This window comes from Phoca vitulina, unplaced genomic scaffold (genome assembly GCF_004348235.1).
Source record: "Phoca vitulina isolate PV1807 unplaced genomic scaffold, GSC_HSeal_1.0 scaffold2, whole genome shotgun sequence".
NCBI classification, from domain to species: Eukaryota; Metazoa; Chordata; class Mammalia; order Carnivora; family Phocidae; genus Phoca; species Phoca vitulina.
In genome coordinates this window covers 31,951,273-31,974,890 of record NW_022589705.1, presented here as the reverse complement: position 1 = coordinate 31,974,890, position 23,618 = coordinate 31,951,273, and the positions used below count along the sequence as shown (strand labels likewise).

Below are 23,618 nucleotides of genomic sequence, written 5' to 3'. Positions count from 1 at the left end.
GCCCCCTAAAACATTTAAATAAGTACTTCTGTTCTGGACAAAAATGGGTCCTCATTGTTCGGGCCACAGCTAGCCTCATTTGATGTGAAATGATAGGACTCCAACAATTTTTTGTTTGTTTGTTTCAGCTATTATCTGTTGAACACTCCTGTTTATAGTTTCTGTGATTTAATGGCAGGATTTTCTAAGTAGAATTTTCCTAGCTGAAATTCTTAATCCAGCAAGCTATCAGATCTCAAAGTTTCTGGTTTCTTTCAACTACATAAGGTTTATTTCTTTAATGAAGATTTTCTATATTAAACAAAAATACAGTATATTTCTATTTCACTCTAATTAACATATTATGTCATTAGTATGTATTTGTGATTGTTTATGTAACATCTGACTCTGCCATTAGACTATATTTGATTATCAAAGAAATTTTCATATAACTCCCTGTGAGCTGGGACTTTATTTTATTCACAATTGTATTTATACAGTGCCTAACAAGGTGTTTAGCACTTAGAGGCATTTAAATGTTTATTGGACAAATTAAATAATGAATGATAATGGGGAAAAAAAGCATTCCCAAAGTAAAGGAATTTGCTATGGGAATTCTCAGGATCAGCAGCTAAATATGAAGTTTTTGTCATTTGAATTCTATTCAGGATGGTAAAATATCAATTTACTCATCTTTAAGTTTTTCTCAAACAAGGAAGAAAAAGAACAATTCTAACTTTTTGTTCTTTTTCATAATATCTAAAATACAAAATATCAATCACAGAATCCTATGTTGGAAGAGAACTTAATAAAGATAATTTAAATCAACTTCTGAAGTCCTAATATTTATTGATGTTTTTCTATAAGCAAAATGAGAAAAAAGAACTGGATATGGATCCTGCCCTTAAAGAGTATTCACTGTAGTGGTGAAGAGAGAATACATAAATAATTAAAATAGCGTATTTTGTATATTCAGAAGAAAAAGGGACTTCTTCCAGCAGGAGAAGAGGGGAGATAGAGAACTTTCAGTTTGGATCTTGAAAGATAAATATTTGGGGGCGCCTGGGTGGCTCAGTCAGTTAAGCATCTGCCTTCGGCTCAGGCCATGATCCCGGAGTCCCGGGATAGAGCCCCGCATCCGGCTCCCTGCTCAGGGCTCCCTGCTCAGCAGAGAGCCTGCTTCTCCCTCTGCCTCTCATTCGCGTGCTCTCTCTTGCTCTCTCACTCTTTCTCAAATAAATAAATGAAATCTTTAAAAAAAAAAAGAAAGATAAATATTTGATCTTGCAAAAATGTTGGGTAGGAAAAGGTTTCTGAGCAGAGAAAATAGAACGAGCACAGAAGTGGAAAAACAGGCAACTAAGAAAGAGTAAATGTTTCCTTTTTTATTGGAACATGGTGTAAAACGTAATAGTAGAGAACAAGTTGTAAAGTGATTTGTTGAAGGTCTTGAATGCCAGATTAATGAGTTTTGTTTGTTTCTGAAGCATTGGAGTTTTTGAGCAAAAGATGACATGATTGGAGCCTTCAGAGACTAGAGGCAGGGATTGTAACTAGGAGACTTTAGGAGACTTTTGCAGTGGTTAGGCCAGAGATACAGAGGGCCTAAGGAATAGCAGATGAAATCTGCTGCTATTTTTCTTCTTGGTTCTCCATTTCAAACACAAAAATCCTTGGTCCTGAAATACAACAAACTCCTTTCTGATTTATGATCTTTGCACTTGCCTGGAAATTACTTCCCCATGATTTTCAAATAACTTGCTTTTTCTTTTCATAATTCAGGTCTCAGGCTCAAGTATTATCTTTTCAAAAGGGCCTTCTCTGACCACCTAGTTTTTAGATATTCTTTCTCTTAAGTTGCTCTCTATTACATCAGTTTTTTGTTTTCATAAATCACATATCACTATCCTAAATCACGTTTATTTAACATCCATTCTCTTAAGTAGAATATAAGCTACATGAGAGCAAGGACTTTGCCCTGTTTACCATTGTATCTCCCACCATATAGAACCCATAGTTCTGACCCATAGTGTGGGTCTGCCTGACCCATAGTATGCCCTAGTATTTGTTGAATGAATGGATGGATGGATGGATGAATAACAAATGAACTCTGTGGGTTGTATATTTAGGAAATAAAGTACACAACATTGGACTCTGGAGCCAGATTATCTGGTTTTGCATCCCAGTTTGGAAAATTCCTAGTTATAAAATCACGGGCAAGTTATTTAACTTCTCTTTCCTCAATCTTATTGTCTGTGAACTATATATAATATGTGTGCCTATCACATGGAATTGTGAAGATTAACTGAGCTAGTATATGTAAAGCACTTAAAATAGTGCTTGGCATATAGTGAGTCCATGCAAGTGATGGCCATAATTCTTACTACTAAATGACATAGAATTTCTTTTATGTTTTGTATAGTGAATAGAAATAGGATTATGTTCTACATTTTCTAGACTCTAGCCTTAGTTATCAGCTTTTAGATTTGATTTTTATGTCACAGGTATGTGCCTTCTGCAAAAAAAAGGAATAAAAATAATTGAAAACTTACAAAAGCTTTATTTTTTTTTGTCATTTATTTCTAGGTGAAGGTAAAGCAAGAATCAGAACTGAAACTCAAATCATTTGCTCCTCCATATGTATGTAATGTGACATTTTAAACTTATGTTAATTTTTTTAACTTACTGTTTTTTAAATTACAAACTAATTTTTCTTTAATTTCCTGTATGTTTTAGGCTCTTCAACCAGAATTATATTTGCTTCCTATAATGGATCATTTAGGAAATATTTATTCAGCATCAACTGTTTCTTTAGATGGGCGGCAGACTAATAATGGTGTTGCTGAGGCTGATGGAATAATCCACAGACCACTTAGTGTAACTTTGTTGAACGAAGAACCTGGAACAGATCCCAGTTTTTTAGTAAACACTTTGAAAGAGCTTCTTAACAAAAATCAGGAAGAAGGTGATTTCAACTGGAATGGGAAAAACAAAGAGGTTATTATAGTACGTTTTAGTAGTCAGGTCTGTGAGCAAATTCTGGACAAATCTAGCCTTACACAAATGTGGCAGTATAAAAGGAAAGCTACAATTCCATTTGGGGATTTTTAAAAATAGTTTCACCAAGTGAGAGAAAAAAAAATTTACTATGTTAAAAGCCAAATCAAAATACTTATCACACTTAAATAAACTCTACTACCTTCTTTTATAATAGTTTCAGATAAAGTTAAGGCTAAAGGAGAAAGGAAGTGATCACTGCATAGAACCTTGGTGTTATTACTATAAGTGAGAAGGATCTTAGCCACAATAACTGTATCAAACCAAAGCAAATCAACTTTAATGCTGGGGGACATTTGTATTTCAAAGAATCATAAATTTTTATATGATTACATTCATCAATGTACTGATAGTTCAGTTCTTAAAAAGTAGATAAACAAAATTAAACATATAAATAAAGCTGGAACTATACTATAAGAACTTACCGAAAAAATATTGCATAAGGAAATAAACTGTTTGTGATGGAAAAGCAAATATACTAAACATTTATAAATGAACCCCTCCAATTAATGACAACATCCATTACAGCTGCAAAATATACATGTTCTTAACCAGTTGCATTTTTCTCCATCATCAATTATAGCCATTCTTACATTCTAAGTTTGTGCTATATCCAATGATAGTTCAAACTTAGCACCTTCTTTAGTATTTACCCTTCTGATGTGTTTTATTATTTCTGATGAGACATGTGGATGAGATCCACCTATTTTTTTTGATGCCAGTGAGATGCTCAGTGAGAATCTTTACCTCCTTGATTTAGGCTTATCTCTGCTACAGTGTTAAATATTGTTTTCCAGTCATGGTATTACTTAAAGGTTAAAGGGGAAAAATACCTGGGGAAAAAAATTCAGAGTAGAATCCCAGCATTCCTGAAAAGTACAAGGTCAAGTGGCTGATGAAGTGGGCAGTTGCCTACATAAAGCTGTGAGTAGTGTCATATTTCATATCCTGGGCTACTGGCCAGATATTTGCACAAAACCCAAAAAAATCTTTGGTGGGAGTATTTAACCCTTGAATTTTATACAAGTGTAGTTTTTAAATTGTATTAATTTCTTGGTGCTTTACTCCAAAAAAGTATGCTGGCCAGCATATGCTCATTTTAAAAAAGTTCTAGAAACACCAATAACTATGAAGAAGAAAATTAAGATTAAAAATAATTCTACCATCCAGAGATGGCTTCTGTTAGTATTCTGGTTTATGTTCTTTTAGTTATTTTTTTCAGTTCTTGTATGTAATAAATATTTTTAACTTTTAAAAATGAAGATACAAACCCTCTTAGAGCCTCTTCTTGTATTTTAGAATATATTGTAGATATTTCTTATCAATAAATATAGATCTACATCATTATAGAATTCCTTGTGGTATAACTTATGTACCCAACACTGTATCAGTGTTTTTGCTATTATGAATACTGCTGCAAGCAACATTTTTCTAAGTGCTTTGTGCATTTGTCCTGTTATTTTTTTTTTTTATTAGAAGTTTAATGGCTGTTTCTAAGGCTGTGTTTTTTGTTGTTATTCTTTTTCTTATAAGAACTTTTAAACATTGTGTGTCTTCCTCTGGTCACATCCTCTTTCTTCCTAGAGATAACTCCTACTTTGATTTTTTTGAGATAATTGTTTTCTTTATAGTTTTACAACCTAAATATGTATTCCTTAACAGTAATTTAGTTTTGTATGTTTTGAATTGCATTAAGATGGAATAAGATTGAAAGTATTTTATTTTTGACTTGCTTCTTTTGTTCAACATTGCAAGATTCAATCGTTTCACATAAAATACCATTTCATTTTTTCATTGTTGTATAATATTCCATTATATGACTGTACCATAATTGACTTATTCTGATGATGGACATTTGGTTTGTTGCCAGTTTGCGGGAATTACAAATATGCTTTTATGTACATTATTGTACATGACTCTTAAATGTACATGTGCATAAGGATATCAAGAGAGTATACCTAGCACTGGCATTGTTTGTACATATTCAGCTTTACTAAATAATGTCCACATGTTTTCCAAGGTGGTTGTACCCAGCAGCAACATCTGAAAGTTCTATTGAACCATAACTTGCCATTCTATCAGATATTTTCTGTCTCCTGTTTCTCTGCTGTACAATTTGGATAATTTCTGCAGATTTTTCTTCCAGATCTATTTTACTGATTCTCTCTTTAGTTGTGTCTCATCTGCTGTTAAATCCTTACACTGAATTTTTTTTTTTTTTTAAAGATTTTATTTATTTGACAGAGAGAGACATAGTAAGAGAGGGAACACAAGCGGGGGAGTGGGAGAGGGAGAAGCAGGCTTCCCGCAGAGCAGGGAGCCCGATGCGGGGCTCGATCCCACACTGGGATCATGACCTGAGCCGAAGGCAGACGCCCAACGACTGAGCCACCCAGGCGCCCCTTACACTGAATTTTTAATTCCAAATATTTTATTTTTCTTTTCTAATGGTTTTCTTTGGTTGAACATGTTTTCATATGTTTAATGGCCATTTGGATTTGCCTTCACTCAAATGTTTTGCTCATTTTTCTTTCTTTTAAATATTGATTCATTTAATATACATATATATTTTTTCCACAATATGTGTGTGTGTGTCTGTGTGTGTGTGTCTGTTAATTCACTCTAGATTTTAGTTCATGGCTTTTCTTTTTATTATCTTTATGATTCTTTTGATGAAAGGAATTCTTAAATTTTGTCAACATGCTCTAAGTGTTGCAAGGATTGTGTTGACATCTTCAACTCTTTATCAGTTTTGCTTTATGTATTTTGAAGCTGTTATTAAATGCATGCACATTTAGGATTATCGTGTCTTCTTGATGAATTGACCCCAATGTGATTATGTAATGTTTCTCTTTATTTCTGGTAATAGTCTTTATTTTAAAGTTTATTTAGTCTGATATTAATATAGTCACTCAAGCTTTCTCTTTATTAGTGTTTGCATGGTGTATCTTTCTCCATTCTTTTATCTATTACTGAATATCCAAAGTGGGTTTCTTGTAGACAGCAAATATTTAGATCTTACTTTTCAGTCCAGTTTGACAATCTGTGCCTTTTACTAGGGGTATTTAGACCACTTACATTCAATATAATTATTGATGTGGTTGGTTTTAAATCTACCATCTTGCTATTTGTTTTCTATTTGTCTCATGTCTTCTATCTTCCTAGTTTTTCCATTTTCTTGCCTTTTTCTAGATTGAGAAGTTTTTTATGATTCACTTTTATCTCCATTATTGGCCCACTATTTCTCATTTTAGAAAATTATTAGTGGTTGCTATAGGGAAGAGGTCAGCAAATACCTATATTTATACTTTTTTAATTTTTTTTTTAATTTTTAAGTAATCGCTACCCCCAATGTGGAGCTCGAACTCACAATCCCAAGATCAAGAGTTGCATGTTCCACTGACTGAGCCAGCCAGGCACCCCTATTTTATTTTAATCCACGTCTATGGCTTGTTTTCATAAATAAACTTTTATTGGAACACAGCCATACCCATTTGTTTACATATTTTCAATGACTGTTTTTATACTACAATGACAGACTTGAGTAGTTGTGATAAAGACCAAATGTCCATGAGCCTGAAATATTTAGTATCTGGCCCTTTAAGAAAAGGTTTGCTGACTCTTGCTCTAAGGTATACATAATACACTTTTAATTTGAAGTCTACTTTCAAATTATATACAACTTCATATATAAGAACCATATAGCAGTATTACTTCTATTTCCTCCCTCAATTCCTTTGTGCTATTGTTGTTATACATTGTACTTCTGTGTATAACTCCACAATAAAATTTTACCATTTTTACTTTACGTTGTTAGTTATCTTTAAAGAAATTAAAAGTAAGGGAAAGAATGACTTTTTATATTTAGGAGAGTTTTTCCCCCCACCCAGTGGTAGTAAACCTATGCTTTGTATCAGTGCATGATCCTGGGCCCGAGATGATCCTTACAGCTTTTGCTTCTACCCTTCCTTTAGGCCTTGCCTCTGACTGGTGATGAGAGGGTTTCCTACCCCCTCCCCAGTGATAAGACTTTTCAAAGCTAATATTGTTGGAAGGAGAGTCACCTGCTTTCCCCTTTAGAGCTGATGGCTTTTGCCTCAGTTCCTCCATGAGAGCCAATAGGTTTTTGTGTGGATTCTGAGATGGGAGAGTTTCCTATTCCTCCCCGCAGTGGCTTAAGTCTTGCTTTGTGTGAAGGGGTTTCTCTCCTATGTGCCAATGATGGCTCTTTCAGGTCTCCGGCTCTACCCCCAGTCTTTCCTGTAAGTATGATACAGGCACATGGAAAGTAGCTTGCTATTAAGTATTGATTTTCCTTTGTGTTTGAGGATTCCAGAGATTCTAAACTATCCTGGTAGCCTACATTGGCCTTTAGAATTCCTTTAAATTTTAGCTGTTTTCTTCTTATTTCTTTTAATAGTAGTTACTCCTTCCTCCTGTGGTCTGCCAAAGATGAAACAATTTTCTCCTAGGAGGGAATTGGAATTCAACTCCTTGCAACTATAATTCTCTAATGAGTTCAAGAAAAGTTATTATTTTATAGGTTATTTACCTTTTTCTCCTTGTTCAAGTGGGAGCACTGTTTCATCTTTCTATAATCCTAAGCAGAAATGGAACTGCAGTTCTTAAATTTTAATATCATCAAGTTTATTGGCATTTTTATTTATGGGTAGTTATGTCTTTTTAAAAAATCCCTTTTCTGCCCTGAGATGTAACATTTTGTGGTTTCCTTTTCCAATTTAGTTTATTAATCTACCAGGAACTAATTTTTACATGTGATGTGAGATAAAGTTCCTTAATTTTTTTCCATATGTTGGTTGTTGTGCAGTTTCTTAAAAATGCCAAATTACTCTTTTGTGGTGCATGAGAATGCAAAATATCTGAGGTCTAACATTATGATATTATTAAATATAGCTGTTAAGAATGTGCATAGTGTGTTTTACAAGTCCTTTAATGAAGGAGACAAGAGTAATGCTTTACTCATTTTCATATTGAAATGGGTATTCCCTTCCATTAGATATCTTCTGTTCTTTCCCATGGGTCTGTGCTGCACACCTCTACATTTTTGTGTTTAATGTGTTTAATACTTGACTCTACTGTTGCCCCCAAACAAGTATACTTTTTTGACTTCTTTGGTTTCATCATTCTTCTAGTTGTTCAGACTTTAAGCTTTGAAATATTCCTCACTGTAGAATAATAGATTGTTAGAGTAAAGGAACCTTGAAAACCATTTTGTAGCCTCCTTGCTTATAATCTGCTTTCCAGTCTGTTCTCCAGAACGTAGTCAGCATCATTCTTCTTGTTACAGGCTGGATTATTTATCTCCCTGCTTGAAAACCTTTGAAAGACTCATTAATTACTACTTAAAGTCCAAGTTCTTTAAGATGATATAGAGAACACTTTGTATTCTGACTTCAAACCCAGGGTTGCAAACCCAGGGTTGCAAATGTTTGGCCATGCAGATTGTTCACTGCCTAATGCCAGGAGGCTTCCTTTACAGAGATCATGATATGAATGGAGCTTTCAGGATTTGCTTAATGTGGTAGTTGCTTCGGTAACTTTTAGCTATTGTCATTACTACTACTACTACTACTACTACTACTTCTACTACTACTACTACTACTATAGTTTGGGGGTAGAAGGGGAGGAAGAAGTACCATGAAGTACAACTGGAGAGGTAGGTAGGGACTTGAACTGCAAGAGCCTTGGTTCCAAAACTAAGGAATTTTTAGGCAATGAGAAGCCATCTGAGCTTGTGTTTATTTCAAGTTTTTATTTAAATTCCAGTTAGTTGGGGGGTGGGAGGGATGGGGTGGCTGGGTGATAGACATTGGGGAGGGTATGTGCTAGGGTGAGCGCTGTGAATTGTGTAAGACTGTTGAATCACAGACCTGTACCTCTGAAACAAATAATACATTATATGTTTTAAAAAAAAAAGAAGATGATAGTAGGAAGAGAAAAATGAAGGGGGGGAATCGGAGGGGGAGACGAACCATGAGAGACTATAGACTCTGAGAAACAAACTGAGGGTTCTAGAGGGGAGGGGGGTGGGGGGATGGGTTAGCCTGGTGATGGGTATTAAAGAGGGCACGTTCTGCATGGAGCACTGGGTGTTATACGCAAACAATGAATCATGGAACACTACATCAAAAACTAATGATGTAATATATGGTGATTAACATAACAATAAAATTTAAAAAATAAAAAAAATTCCAGTTAGTTAACATACAGTGTAATATTAATCTCAGGAGTAGAATTTAGTGATTCATCACTTATGTATAACACCCAGTGCTCATCACAAGGGCCTGCCTTAATACCCATCACCATTTAACCCATCCCTCCATCCACCTTCCCTCCAGCAACCCTCAGATTGTTCTCTGTTGTTAAGAGTCTGTTTTATGATTTGTTTGCCTTCCCCCCACCATTATTATATGTTTCATTTCTTAAATTCCACATATGAGTGAAATCATATGTTATTTTTCTTTCTCTGACTTATTTCACCTAGCATAATACACTCCAGCTCCATCCACGTTGTTGCAAATGGCAAGATTTCATTCTTTTTGATGGCTGAGTAATATTCCATCACACACACACACACACACACACACACACACACACACACACACCACAACTTCTTTATCCATTCATAAGTCGATGGACATTTGGGCTCTTTCCACAGTTGGGCTCTTGTTGATAATGCTGCTATAAGCATATAAACATCGTGGTGCGTGTGTCCCTTCGAATGAGTATTTTTGTATCCTTTGGGTAAATTCCTAGTGGTACAATTGCTGGATCGTAGGGTAGTTCTATTTTTAATGTTTTGAGGAACCTCTATACTGTCTTCCAGAGTGGCTGCACCAGCTTGCATTCCCACCAAAAGTGTAAGAGGGTTCCCCTTTCTCCACATTCTTGCTAACATCTGTTTCCTGTGTTGTTGATTTTAGCCATTCTGACAGGAGTGAGGTGATATCTCATTGTAGTTTTGATTTGTATTTCCCGATGGTCAGTGATGTTGAGCATATTTTCATGTGTCTCTTGGCCATCTGTATGTCTTTTTTGGAAAAGTGTCTATTCATGTCTTCTGCCCATTTCTCAACTGGATTATTTATTTTTTAGGTGTTGAGTTTAATAAGTTCTTTATAGATTTTGAACACTAACCCTTTATCAGGTATGTCATTTTCAAATATCTTCTTCTATTCCAAAGGTTGCCTTTTAGTTTTGATTGTTTCCTTCACTGTGTGGAAGGCTTTCATCTTGATGAAATCCCGATTGTTCTTTTTGTTTGTTTCCCTAGCCTCCAGAGACATATCTAGTAAGAAGTCACTATGGCTGGTGTCATAGAGGTTGTTGCCTGTGTTCTCCTCTAAGATTTTGATGATTTCCTGTCTCACATTTAGGTCTTTCATACATTTTGAATGTATTTTTGTGTATGGTGTAAGAAAGTGGTCCAGTTTCATTCTTCTGCATGTGGCTGTCCAATTTTCCCAACACCATTTGTTGAAGAGACTTTTTCCATTAGATATTCTTTCCTGCTTTGTTTTAATGGGAGTAACATGATTGGATTTCAGTTCTGGAAAAACAACTTACGTTACATTATGGAGAATAGACTGAGGTAATAAAGACCTGAACTATGAAATGCAGTGGAACTGAAATCAGAACTTGAAGTCAAGAGACTCCTGAGGATTGGGTGCTGTGCTGCGTGCTTGACATGTACTCTGCCATTTTAGAGATAAGAAAACTTGGGTTAGAGAAGTAACACCTGCTGTGGCAGTGCCGTGTTTGACTAAAGCCCATGCTTTATTTATAACACTGTGCTAGAGTCATACTGAACTTTTCACTATTGTCAAAAATGAGGCATATTTTAGTACTCCGTATCTTGCAAATGCCATTTTCTTTGCTTAAATTCTTCTTACTCTCTTTGTCAGGCAAACATCTCACAGTTCAAAACATAGTTTCACAGTTATCACTTCCTCTTCTCTGAATCTATAACATTTTGTGCATATATTACTATAGCTCTCAAAACACTATTACGATTTTTTAAAAAGTGAATAGACCTTTCTTTATGTCATTAAATTGCAGAGGTATTGAATGGTGCAGTCATCATGCTCTAAGCTGTTACTAGGAACGAGATACATGTGCCATATCCCTATCACAATTACTCAAAATCTGAATTTTGCATTGTTGTTTCTTTGGGTGGGTGGGGGGATGGTATTTTAGTATTAGCTTTTAAATAGCTGATATATCTGGGTTTTGTTCATTTTGCGTCATATATATCGTTTAGAAAATCCCTGTTTGTTGTTCTAAAAAAACTATTTCAAATGTACCAGCTGGGAAATGTAGCTACTAGACTAAAATCAGTATGAGCTTCAAGTTGCAAAATTTTGTGGCAACGCTTATAAATGATTTTTCAATTATTAACATGACTCATTAATTTTTTCTAAATTAAAAAATTTGATTTATCCACAGGAAAAATATCTGCATTAACACTGCCAGGTTCATGGATCTTTTGTTCATATAGATCATATAGAACATCAATGTTAACATTTTAAAGACATTGCATAGTTTTCCTATATGGGGAAATTTTGTTAAAATGAAGGGAGGTTTTATAAATAGAAATGTATGTGAAATAACAAATGACATTATATGCTCTGTATTTATACCAGCATTTTCCAAGGAAATTTCCTCAATACAGTTTGAAAAGATGCTTTTGGCAAAACTTTCTGAAGACAATTAAGTTTGAATAAAACCTAACTTACCCCCATCTTGCAGATTCACATTGTACATAAAAACAGAGAAATCCTGCAGGGGGTGTGTGGGGGGGGGCGGTGTATATTCCTGGTATTCGTTTTTTCTCAAACTGAATTGACCAAAGAATTCTTCACATAAACTGTTTCATGAAATTCACTTTGGAAATTGTTGCCTTATATCATGAATTGTAGAGTCCATGGAGATTCTGAAACATGGGACAAGATTATAGTATGTACATATATATATATATTTGTATGAAATTTTATTTTACTATTTTCTTAATATTATGAACTTTATTTGCCATGGATGAACAGCAACATCAGCTGGGGGGAAAGCCACTCCAAAAGAAAACCAGACTGGAAAAAATCAAATTGGAAATTCTGAAGTTCCAGGATCATTGGGAGAATCAAATAGTGATTATTTTAGCAACAAAAAAAGGTAATTAGTTTAGATGTTGATTCCACATATCATAGTCTATAAGAAAGAGTGAGATATCCAGGGTACTTTTATAAGGACTTCTTTTTTTTTTTTTTTTTTTTAAAAGATTTTATTTATTTATTTGACAGAGACACAGCGAGAGAGGGAACACAAGCAGGGGGAGTGGGAGAGGGAGAAGCAGGCTCCCCGCAGAGCAGGGAGCCCGATGTGGGACTCGATCCCAGGACCCTGGGATCATGACCTGAGCCGAAGGCAGTCGCTTAACCGACTGAGCCACCCAGGCGCCCTATAAGGGCTTCTAATTAGAACAAACATATGAGTGAAATTAGTGATATTTTTAGTTAAAATGACCTTGATTCTAATCTCTACTGTTATATACGAACATTCCTCTCTAATATAATGAATAATTTATCCCTTAAATTTATTTCCATTGTAATTATTTTATCATCAAGGGCAGAGTAATGACAGAAAAATTTGTCTTTATTTGCCTTTATTAGAATTTTTCTGCCTCACTTAGATTCTTGGTTATGGGTAAACTAACCAGTGTGCTTGAGCTTCATATGGAATCATTTCATTCAGAATTATAGTATTTAGACAACAGTTTTGCATATAATCTTTTGAAGTTAAGATAAGGGATTTTATAAACAATCATTCTCAAAAGAACTACAAACCAAATATGTTTCCAAAATTTTTATTTTACTTTGCTATAGACATTGCAATGTGATTTGAATTTAGCTGTAATATAATTGAATATGATTTTCTTATTCAAACTAATTGTAGTTTATGTTGATCATTAATGAGTTTGAAAGATAATATGCTATGGTCTCAGGCTTTTTAAAAGGTTTTAATGTTACATTTGTGTTTATAGAATATCAAATAAGATATATAAAATGAATAATATTCATGGAATCTTTTTTTAATATGATTTTCAAATCTGTCATTCCCTTTAAGTCAATTTCTTTGGAAAAATGAAGATGATGGAGTTAATATCATTAGAACAGAGGACAATCAGGTATGATTTTAAAGTTTTTGTTTAAATGCAGTATTGCAACAACATTTATACTTAAATTGAAACAAAACTGCAGCTTAAAATATTCAAGGTTATAGGATGGGAGATAAGCCTCAAGAAAATTCAGGAGCTTACCATTTCAGTGAAATTTTTGGGTGTTCCATGGTATGGGTGGGACGTGTTGAGGTACGCCCTTTAAGTGAAAGCTAGGTTAGTATATCTTGCCCTAGTTATCACTGAGAATGAGTCATTTGATGGACCTCTTGAATTTGGAGAAAGATTTGCCACATTTGGATGTGCTGCTTCAGATTTTTTGTTTTGTTTTTTGTTTTTAATCAAGTAATCTAAAAGACGCCAACTTTGGGCCCAAAGCAAGAGAAGGTTCAAAGGGTGATCTGAGAGAGATTGCAAGCAGTGTTGCCACTTGTGTTTTAACGGCCAGCGCATACAGTGCTGCCTGATGTGTAGTAGATTGGACTGCTGAATGGAGTCTGAGACAAGCCCTAGGAGGGGGATCACAGCTCAGAGCCCTTGGGTTTTGGAGCAAAAGGAACATCATCTTCAGCAAATAATTGTTCTGTTGTTGCTGGATATTAATAAAACATGCTATCTTCATGCTTTAAAATTGTTGTCAGTCTAGTGGATGCTTAATGCTATCCATGGTTTGAATTTTAATTTCTCAGATTATCCATAAAGTTGGTCATGTTTTAATATTTTTACGGACTCCATTTTGGTAACCTTTTGAAAGTACCTTTTCAAGTGTTTCTTTTGAGTTGTTTGCTATATGTTTCTGATTAGTATAATTTTTTTAAGTACTCTAAAGATATTTCTTTGATGCTTATGTATGTTGCAAGTATCTTCTACTCTGTGCCTTGTCTATAGTCTACCTTGCTGAATGCCTTAAGTATTCCATATCCTTATTTTTTCCATATCCATATTATTTTCTCTTGCTATGTCTTAGACTGAGAATGGTATATTAGAATCTCCTATTATTAGTGTGTTACTGTTTATCCTTACATCTCCTGTGGTTTCTGATTTATTTAGATTTCTGTATGTTATTTGGCACGAAGTTCTTATGTGAATACTAGAATCACTTTTGCACTTTTTTGACCCTTTTAATGCTTTTTTTTGGCCCAAATTCTTCTTTATTGCATATCAAGATACTAACCTGCTTTCTTTTTGTATACATTTATTTGGCATACCCTCATCTTCCTTCCCCACTTTTTATCCAGCCTTTCTGAATTGCTTTGTTTTAGGTATGTCTTTTTTTAAGATTTTTATTTATTTATTTATTTATTTGAGAGAGAGAGCAGAGCAAGAGAGAGCGAGCATGAGCTGGGGTGAGGAGCAAAGGGAGAGGGACAAGCAGACTCCCTGGTGAGCAGGGAGCCCGATACAGGGCTTGATTCCAGGACCCTGAGATCATGACCTGAACGGAGGCAGACGCTTAACTGACTAAGCCACCCAGGCACCCCTAGGTATGTCTTATATGCAGCTTAGATAGAGTTGGGTTTTGCTTTGTGAGACAGTCTGAAAATATTTTTCATTTAATAGGTGAGTTATGTCTGCTTATGTTATTGATAGGACTGATGTGTTTGTCCTGAGATTTGTCATTTTATTTTATGTTACAGTTACTGTGAGTTACTGTGTAGTTTATTTGTACTTTTACCCCCTCCTCGTTTTAGGAAGGTTGTATTTTTGTTCTAGTGCTTACCTTTACACTAATACATTTATACTAGTATTCTTAGTCTTTTTCCTTTTTTAAAAATGTATGCTTCCGCTTTTGTTACCTCTAAAATTATCCACTGACTCCTACCTGTTATATTCAGGGGGATCAAAAAAATCTCCTTTCTTCTTTCATGTATTTTTAATTGTGTTATTTCTACTGTGTCAAAGAATATAACATTTATATACCATACTTCTAGTCTTACCCCCTCAGCTTTTGTTTTAGTTTCAGATCTGTAATTAAATATATTCAACACTTACTGCCAGTTCTTTTGCAGATTTTTCAATCATCTCTTCGTTGGATTAAGCTCAATTTAAAAAAGCACCTCACTATAATATTCTCTTCTTCCACATTTAAAACTTTGTCTAGAGCAGAGTTAAGCAAACTAGGGCCTGCAGACTGTTTTGTAAGGCCTTGGACCTAAGAGTGTTTTCTACATTTTTAAGGAATTGAAAAAAAGAAGAATCATGACAAAGACCATATGTGGCCCACAAAGCCTAAATTATTTACTCTCTGGCCCTTTACAAAATTTGTTAATCCCCGCTATAGAATTTTGTTACCTGAAGGATAGCTTGTTCTTTTTTCCTTTCAGTTTCTTTGAAATGTTGCTCTACTGATGTCTTGTTTTATATATGTTACTAATAAGTGTGGTGCCTTGTTTTCTTTTCTTTGTACACTAGCTTGCCTATATTTGTCTAGAAGGCCAGAGGAGTCCTTTAATGGGTACTAGTTTTACCAGACTGTATCTCAATTGAGAATTCTAGGTCAGGTTTTTCTGGGTACACAGTGGATCCTTGCAGTGTGAAAATTAGGACTTCTTTATTTCAGGAATGTTTTCTAAAATTATAATTTCAGAAAACAATTCAGTTAGTAGATCCATTCTATTGTTTTCTTTTTTTCTTTACCTTTTATATATGTTACTTTCTCTAAAATAGATATAAATAAAAATAGTAAAATAGATATATTTTACTATATTTTTGTGTTTCATTTTCTTTGCTCTTTTTATTTGTATTCTCCACTATCCTTTTTTTCGCCATATTTGTTCCTTCTTGGATACGTGCTAATTTATTCATTTGTGAAACAATTTTGTTTTTCCCTTAATTTCTTTCTTCAGTTTAGCCAACTTTCATTTCATATCTTCCTGTTGTTTTTCCTATTTTATTCTGAGTTTTAAAATTCCTGATTTATTGTGTTGTTGGTATCTACAAATGCTTGCTTAATTACATTTAATCTATATTGGAAGTATTGTTAAGTCTTTCTCTGCTTCATGGCTGCCTGTTTTGTCTTAGTTCTGTTTTGAGGGTTTTTAAAAAGTAAATTTGTGTGGATGCTAGATTATTTTGTATTATGTTTACTTGTGTTGGATTTCTCCATATAAGTAATAATAACAGGTGTCCTTACAGAGGAACAGGGAGTGGTGGTTTGGTGGTTCTTTTGCTTTTAAGATAAGGAGCTCCCTCTTCTGTTGATATAGCGAAATGCAGCTATTTATTTCTTAAATGGGGTCTTTGGTGTCTATCTTCTTTGAATTCTCTTCTACTAATTTAATTCAGCAGAGCTGTTATCTTGGCCACTTTCTTCTTTTCTCTTACCACCTGGCCCTAGGGAACACCTCTTCCAAAGTATTTTTCTGTCTCTAGAAGCTGTCTTCCCATGATTACCACCTCTGGCCCCCTACATTTTATAATCCGTTTCTTTTGGCCTCCTCATCAAAAGTGCTCTGACTTACAAGATCTTATCCTTACTCTCAGTATTTCTTCTGTGCATGTGGGGCCCTCTCCTTCTAGACTAAATCATGGTTGTTTATTGTGTTATCTTTGTATAGCAATCTCTAATGCACAGTCCACATATGCTTGTAGGTGGGCTCCTGAGCACACTCTGCTAGTCTAGGGTGTTTATTTCCCCACTTATATGTAAAGTAAAGTATGTGTAGATTAAAGGAGTCTGTGTCCTAGTTATGCTGTAGACATAAATTATGGGTAATTTTATTTGCTTTCCTTTTATAGTAATTGGGAAGATATATGGAGAGATTGTAATTTAGGTGGTTGCCATTATCTTATTGGAACCTGAACATTAAAAACTAGGAAAAGAACAATAAAACAAAGGGGTAAGGATTTAATGAAGATAGAAGAAGAAACTAAGAAGTTACAGAAGTAAAAAACCTAGCAGAATTGAAAACAGCTCAAGATCTATGAAGTGCTAGTGAGAGAAACATCAACATTGGTAAGGCTTAAGGTAGTTTATCGTAAAAGGGTGGTAACACAAAAGTTAGGAAAGGTAAAGGTGATACAAACAAATACAGAGCAGATAAAATATATGAGAATAAAATATATGCTAAAATTTGAAAATGTAATACATATTCTAATTTTCAAAGCAGATATAAATTATCAAAGTTGACCCAATTTTAAAAAAATCAATAGTCATCTTAGAAAAATTTTAAAATCGTAACATGTAACTAAGAAATCTTGGAAGGAAATCATGTTTAGGAAGGATTAATGGATTCTTTTTTTTTTTTCCTATTAAGTGAAGTGCCTGTGTATAATATCCAAGGAATAGTGGAGTGGAGAAGCTGGAGCACAAGAGAGAATCTCTATAGTTATAAATAAAGATTTGGGAGTTCGTCACCATATGAGTAAAAAAAAATGCATTGCTGTTGTGAATTATCAAATGCTTACAGATAGGTGAAAAGTAATGTGTCATCCTACCAAATCCTACTGATTTTCATGTTTGCTTACAGATAGGTAAAAAAGAGTGCATCACCCTACCAGATCTTATTGATTTTCCTTCACTTCCTTGTCAACCTGCTCTTTCTCCCGGAATAACTGATATCTCTTTATTACAGATTGAAAGTAAGTATGATGACACTATAAGTACAGATGATTCTATGAGATAAAGTTAACTATTAATGGGAAGTTATTGCCTAATGGGTACAGAGTTTCAATTTGGGAAGATAAAGTTCTAGAGCTAGATGGTGGCGATGGCTGCAAAGCATCGTGAATGTACATAATGCCACTGAACTGTACATTTAAAAATAGTTAAAACTGTAAATTTTATTATGTGTATTTTACCACAAAAATGTTACATTATTTTAAAGTATGTGAATTATATGTTAATTACTGCATATGTTTAATCACTAATATTTGTGCTTTTAAAAATATACATTTGTTGGGGCACCTGGGTGGCTCAGTCTGTTAAGCATCCAACTCTTGATTTCAGCTCAGGTCATGATCCTCAGGGTTGTGAGATTGAGCCCCACATTGGGCTCTGTGCTCAGTGCAGAGTCTGCTTGAGATTTCTCTCTCCCTCTCCCTCTGCCCCTGCTCATGCACACACTCTCTCTCTTGAAAATAAATAAAATCTTTAAATATATATGTGTGTACACACACACATTTTTCATGTAAGGACAATAAGTCTAGGTCCAAGATAAATTTACCAAAAGAATTAAACCAAGATGCATAACTACTTTAACTTTACCTAATTTCTACGCATATATGTAAATGTAGAAGAGACATATGATATTCTTTACTTATCTGAAAATCCCCTTATGTATCTGTTAGAAACTGAAATGACTCCTCAGTATTTTCCATAGTGGCAGATGCTATACTGCAGCAAAAAAAACAGACTTTTGGGTAAAATTTACTCTTGCTATTTTAATTACTTTTAAGTTTTACACTCCCAGCTTTTAGCTTTTAGACATTGATGGGTTATTACCTTTTAGGAGAGAAGATTATTGAACAAATGAAACAAGTAAAGGAAGAAAGACGATATCTGGAAAGAATTAGAGAAGAACTAATAAAAAAAGTTGAAAAGCTATTTGAACAAAGCAAATTGAAGCGATATCATGGTAAAGTTTATTACATCTTTTATCACTGGCATGCTTTACAGAAGATTTTTAAAATTTAAGTTCAAAATTTTTTATAACTGACATTCATTTATTTGTTTATTCATTATTGTCTACTGAATTTAGCCACTGTTCTAGGGACTCAGGAGATAATAATAGGCAGACACAATTTTGTCTCTGCCCTCAAAGAGCTTATAGTCCAGTGAGGAAATGATAATCAAGAAAACAAAAATGATGCATCCTGATGATGCCATGATAAAGGAATTACAGAATTGTACACAGAGGAGTACAGAGGAAGAACACCCAAATTAGATGGAAGAGATCAAGAAAGGCTTCCAGGAAAAGTGTTAAGTATGCTAGAATCTGAAATGTGCCTCCTCTTGGCTATAGGCCTTCAGACATGTTTTTCCCTCTGTCAACTACATCTTTTCCTTCTGTCTCCCCTCTTCCCAGCTCACCTGGCTATTTCCTACTAGTCATTCAATCTCAGCTTAGATATCACTTACTCTAGAAGCAATCTCTGGATCCTAGTCCTCCCTACATGCTTCATTTTGTGCTCTGTGTCTATCTACTTTGCTAACCTAAATGAGTGAATTGAAGGAATGAGAGAAATTAGGTAGAAAAGCAGCTAGTTTTCTGCAACAGAATTAGAAACAAGTATTATTAGGAGTGGTAGACATGGAAAAAATGAGCCAGAATGGAGAAAGTATGGGATAATGGTTTGAGAGATGTTAAAGGGTTTGAAAGGACTGCATTTTGGATTGTATTTGAGGATTATATGAATAAAAGGTATAAATGGAATTAACTGGTTTTAGGATCCTCAATTTATAGCAAAATTATTGCTTCAGTACTAGAACTGACTGAAGGTTATAGGCAATGTCAGGAGATAATTCTGCAGGTTCCACCTCATAATATTAAGTGTTATCCTGGAAATGGTGGCAATGACTCAGCTTTTTTGTACTGTTAAAAGTGATTTTATCAGACAAATTTGAGTAATGGACTAAAAATCATAGATTTTGAGTAATGGACTAAAAATCAAGATTCTAATACCAGATCAGTCTTTTACTTATTTCTCCTCTTTGTGCCTCCCTTTTTCTGTTTATAAAATGAGAATGATCATTCACTTTCTATTTCAACAGGAATGTTTCAAGATAAAAGGCATGTATCAGCCATCAAATATTTATTGAGGTTGTGTGCTCCATTCCCTACATTGTTTTAAATGCTGAGGTATAGCAGCAAACAAGATAAACAAGGCCCTGCTCGTAAGGAGCTTGCTTCTAATGGGAGGAGACAGACAGTAAACAAATAAGACAATATCAGCTACTGACCAGAGCTCAGAAGTCCATTTAAAAAAAAAAAAAAAAAAAAAAAGCATAGTAAAGGGTGATGGGGCAGGAGAGATGCTTTAGCTAGGGTTTTCAAGGAAGGCATCACTGAGGCGATATCATTAAGATGTGATTAATAAGGAGGCAGGCAGGTAAAGAGAGGGGGAAAAAAACAGTCTGAACAGAAGGAACACTAAAATGTCAAGGTCTAGAGATGGAAATGAGGTTGCAGTAGTAAGGACCTGAAAGGAGGCCAGTGTGGCTGGAATGTAATACAGAGTAATGTAGAGGAAAATAAAAGCTCAGCAAGGAACAGATAGGCCAATTCAAGAAGTTTAGATTTTATTCTAAGTAAGGTAGGATGCCATTGTTGGGTTTTTAAGCTAGAGGTTTATATGATTTAAAAAATATTTTTAAAAGATCAGAATGACTGCTGTATGGAATAGCCGGTTAGAGGGGCAAGAATGGAAGCAGGGAGACCAGTTAGAAACATAATGTACTTTCAGAAGATGATAGTGGGGTGCCTGGATGGCTCAGTCAATTAAGCATCTGACTTGATTTCAGCTCAGGTCATGATCGCAGGGTTGTGAGCTCGAGCCCCATGTTGGGCTCTGCGTTCAGTGGGTAGTCTGCTTGAGATTCTTCTCCCTCTCCCTCTGCACACACACGTGTGCACGCTCTCAGGATAAATCTTAAAAAAAAATAGATGATAGTGGATTGACTAGGGATGTAACTTTGAAGAAGGTAGAATGTGCCAGATGCTGGAAGTATTTTGGCCATAGTACCAATAGAACTTGCTGAGAGATTGGATATAAGGCATGAGGGAAATAAACTCTTGAATTTTAATCAAATCACCATATAGACTTTTTAAATTTGGGGTTTTCATTTCTTTGATAATCTTTTAAACATATGCATATTCTGATATATAGCATACAGTTTGTGTTCTTGTTAAGTTTGTATTTAGACTCTCCTTGGTGTCAAAGTGATTCCCTAAATTGGCAGTATTTAATTTCTAATTTTCTCAACTAAGGGGCTCAGGTTTAAGAAATTCTGCCCTATAGAAGCTTGGAGATATATTTGGAATAATTTTAATAAGTGATGAATCAGAATCAGCTTATTTTATAAAACATATTTGGGGGGCTGAAAAAATATTGTGCCTTTCTGTTTATCATTTTAATTAATGACTTCAAATCAGATTATGGAAAAAAGTGATCAAAATAGACACATTTTCTATAGGTAGTATTTTTAATCAAGATTTTTCAGAAATTACAAGTTTAAAGAACTTGGTTCCTGTGTTTATCACTACTATATTCGTAAGGCAAATCCTTTTATCTAATAAACATTTCAGTCTTTGCTTTAATTTCCTCAACATATGAATGAGGGAAGAAGGGTAGGGTCGTAGAAGGGTTTAAATTAACTCGTGTCCTTTCCAGATCGAAAAGTTTAATCCTTTAGTCAGACTCACACTATAGTCTGCTTTTTTTTGTAGCCTGTGATGGTTGGAAGAAAAAATACTTTGAAACAAAGAAAATTACAGCATCATTAGAGGAGGTTTTAATAAAACTTCGAGAAGATTTGGAACTTTACTATAAAAAACTGCTCATGCAACTTGAAGCCAGGGAGATCAAGATGAGACCAAAGAATCTGGCAAACATCACAGACTCTAAGGTACTTATTACTAAATGTGTTCCCCTCCTATTAGAGAATTCTACTCAAAATACATGGTTTATCATTATTAGTATTATCATATGTAGGATGCTTTGGGCTACAGGTAACAAAACCTTGACTTAACCTGACTTAAACAATACGAAAATTTATGATCTCATATAATGGGTGCTGAAAAGATATAATCAGAAGCTTAATGATATCTTTAAAGAGACTAGGCGCTTCCAATAGTTCTTCCCTATTATTTTCAGTGTTGGCTTCTTAATAAGACTGCTTTTCCTCATGGTACAAGTAGAGTTGCCAATGGCTAGTAGGGCTATGCCTCCCAAACAAGAATATATAAAATTTTTCTTTTAGCCTGATGGGGGTTCAGCCAGGCCTAACCTGGATTAATAGTAGTTATTAGGGAGTGCTGTGTGCTAACTTAGACTACTTGGGATCTACCTCTGTACCTGGGGATAGGGTCACTTTCTTTGAATCTATGGAAAAGAGATGAATACCTGATGAAATATGGCAGGGGATCAACAGTATGCACTACATTCCTTTTCTTTAGCTGGGGAGTATTTAATAAGACCCACAGAATCTAAAGGTATTAATATTCTAAGGAAATTATTAAATTGATTTTTTTCTTGATAGTATTGAACCTTGATAGGTCAGAAATATGAAGTTTACTTTTTAATTGAGTGATTCTACCATATATATACAACAAATAAATTCTAGAGGCCATTTATCAATTTTTGTTGGTTGACCAAAAAAGGTTGTATGTTAATTATGATTAAAAGTATGGATTTAACTTTAGACATGATGAAATAGTACAAGTTTGCTATTTTATTTTTCCCCAGTCTTCTTGGGATATAATTGGCATATAACATTAGATATAAAGTATACAACATGATTTGATATATGTGTATATTGTGAAATGATTACTACAATGTTTAGTTATAAACTATTTTTCTTGTGATGAGAACTTTTAAGGTCTATTCTCTAAGCAACTTTCAAATACACAATACAATATTTTTAACTATAGTTATCATGCTGGACATTATACCCTCAGAACTTCACCCATTTCCCCCTATTCTCTACCCACCCACCCCCACAAATCTGTTTCTATGAGTAAAAGCTTACCATTTTAGATAAATCTAATGTAAAACTCAAATAGGTTCAAGTAATGGTTTGTCCATTTTAGCTGATACTTTTTATTTTGCATAGCTGATTTTTTGTTTTACCAAATAGTTTTGTTGACCACTATACTTCATAAACTTTTCTAAACAAAAATAGCCAAAAAGGCTTCTTATGTAAAATATAGTATTTCATTAACTATTTTTAAGTAATACTAATCTGATTCAGCTAATGAAGTATAATGACAATTTCAAAAGCTTTCCTAGTATCTTCCTTTTGTAGTAATAGTTCTTGCCTTTGTGGTGCTAATTTAATGGCAACTTGTACAGATATCTACTTATTTTTATAAAACATGAATAAAGGTAGTAGAACAGAAGAAAATGTGGTCCCTGAGACATTAGAAATTTACTCCAAAGCAATGAGTTTATTTTATGCAATAGGTTATTCTTATGATTTGCTTTTTTGGTATTTTCACTTCGTAGTTTACAAGGCAATTAAAAATAAAAATAGATGTTATACTAAATAAGGATGTCTTTATGTATTTCACACAGAATTACCTTATAATCCAGATCACTGAAGTACAGCATGCAATTGACCAACTTAAGAGAAAACTGGATACTGACAAAATGAAACTCATGATAGAAGTTAAGGTAATTTGCATTTTTCCTAATCAGATAAACATTTATCTTGAAATAAGTTGTTTTAGTGTTT

General features: G+C 34.3%; 1 protein-coding gene across 1 annotated transcript in view; it reads left to right on the top strand.

The window, feature by feature from the left end:
- Positions 1-23,618, top strand: part of SPATA1 (spermatogenesis associated 1) — a 49,595-nt gene that overhangs the window by 19,326 nt on the left and 6,651 nt on the right. Inside the window, 8 exon segments of the mRNA XM_032424889.1 lie at positions 2,566-2,619; positions 2,716-2,944; positions 12,099-12,222; positions 13,174-13,234; positions 17,695-17,806; positions 18,676-18,801; positions 21,613-21,791; positions 23,459-23,557. Coding sequence (XP_032280780.1) covers positions 2,566-2,619; positions 2,716-2,944; positions 12,099-12,222; positions 13,174-13,234; positions 17,695-17,806; positions 18,676-18,801; positions 21,613-21,791; positions 23,459-23,557 — 984 coding nt within the window.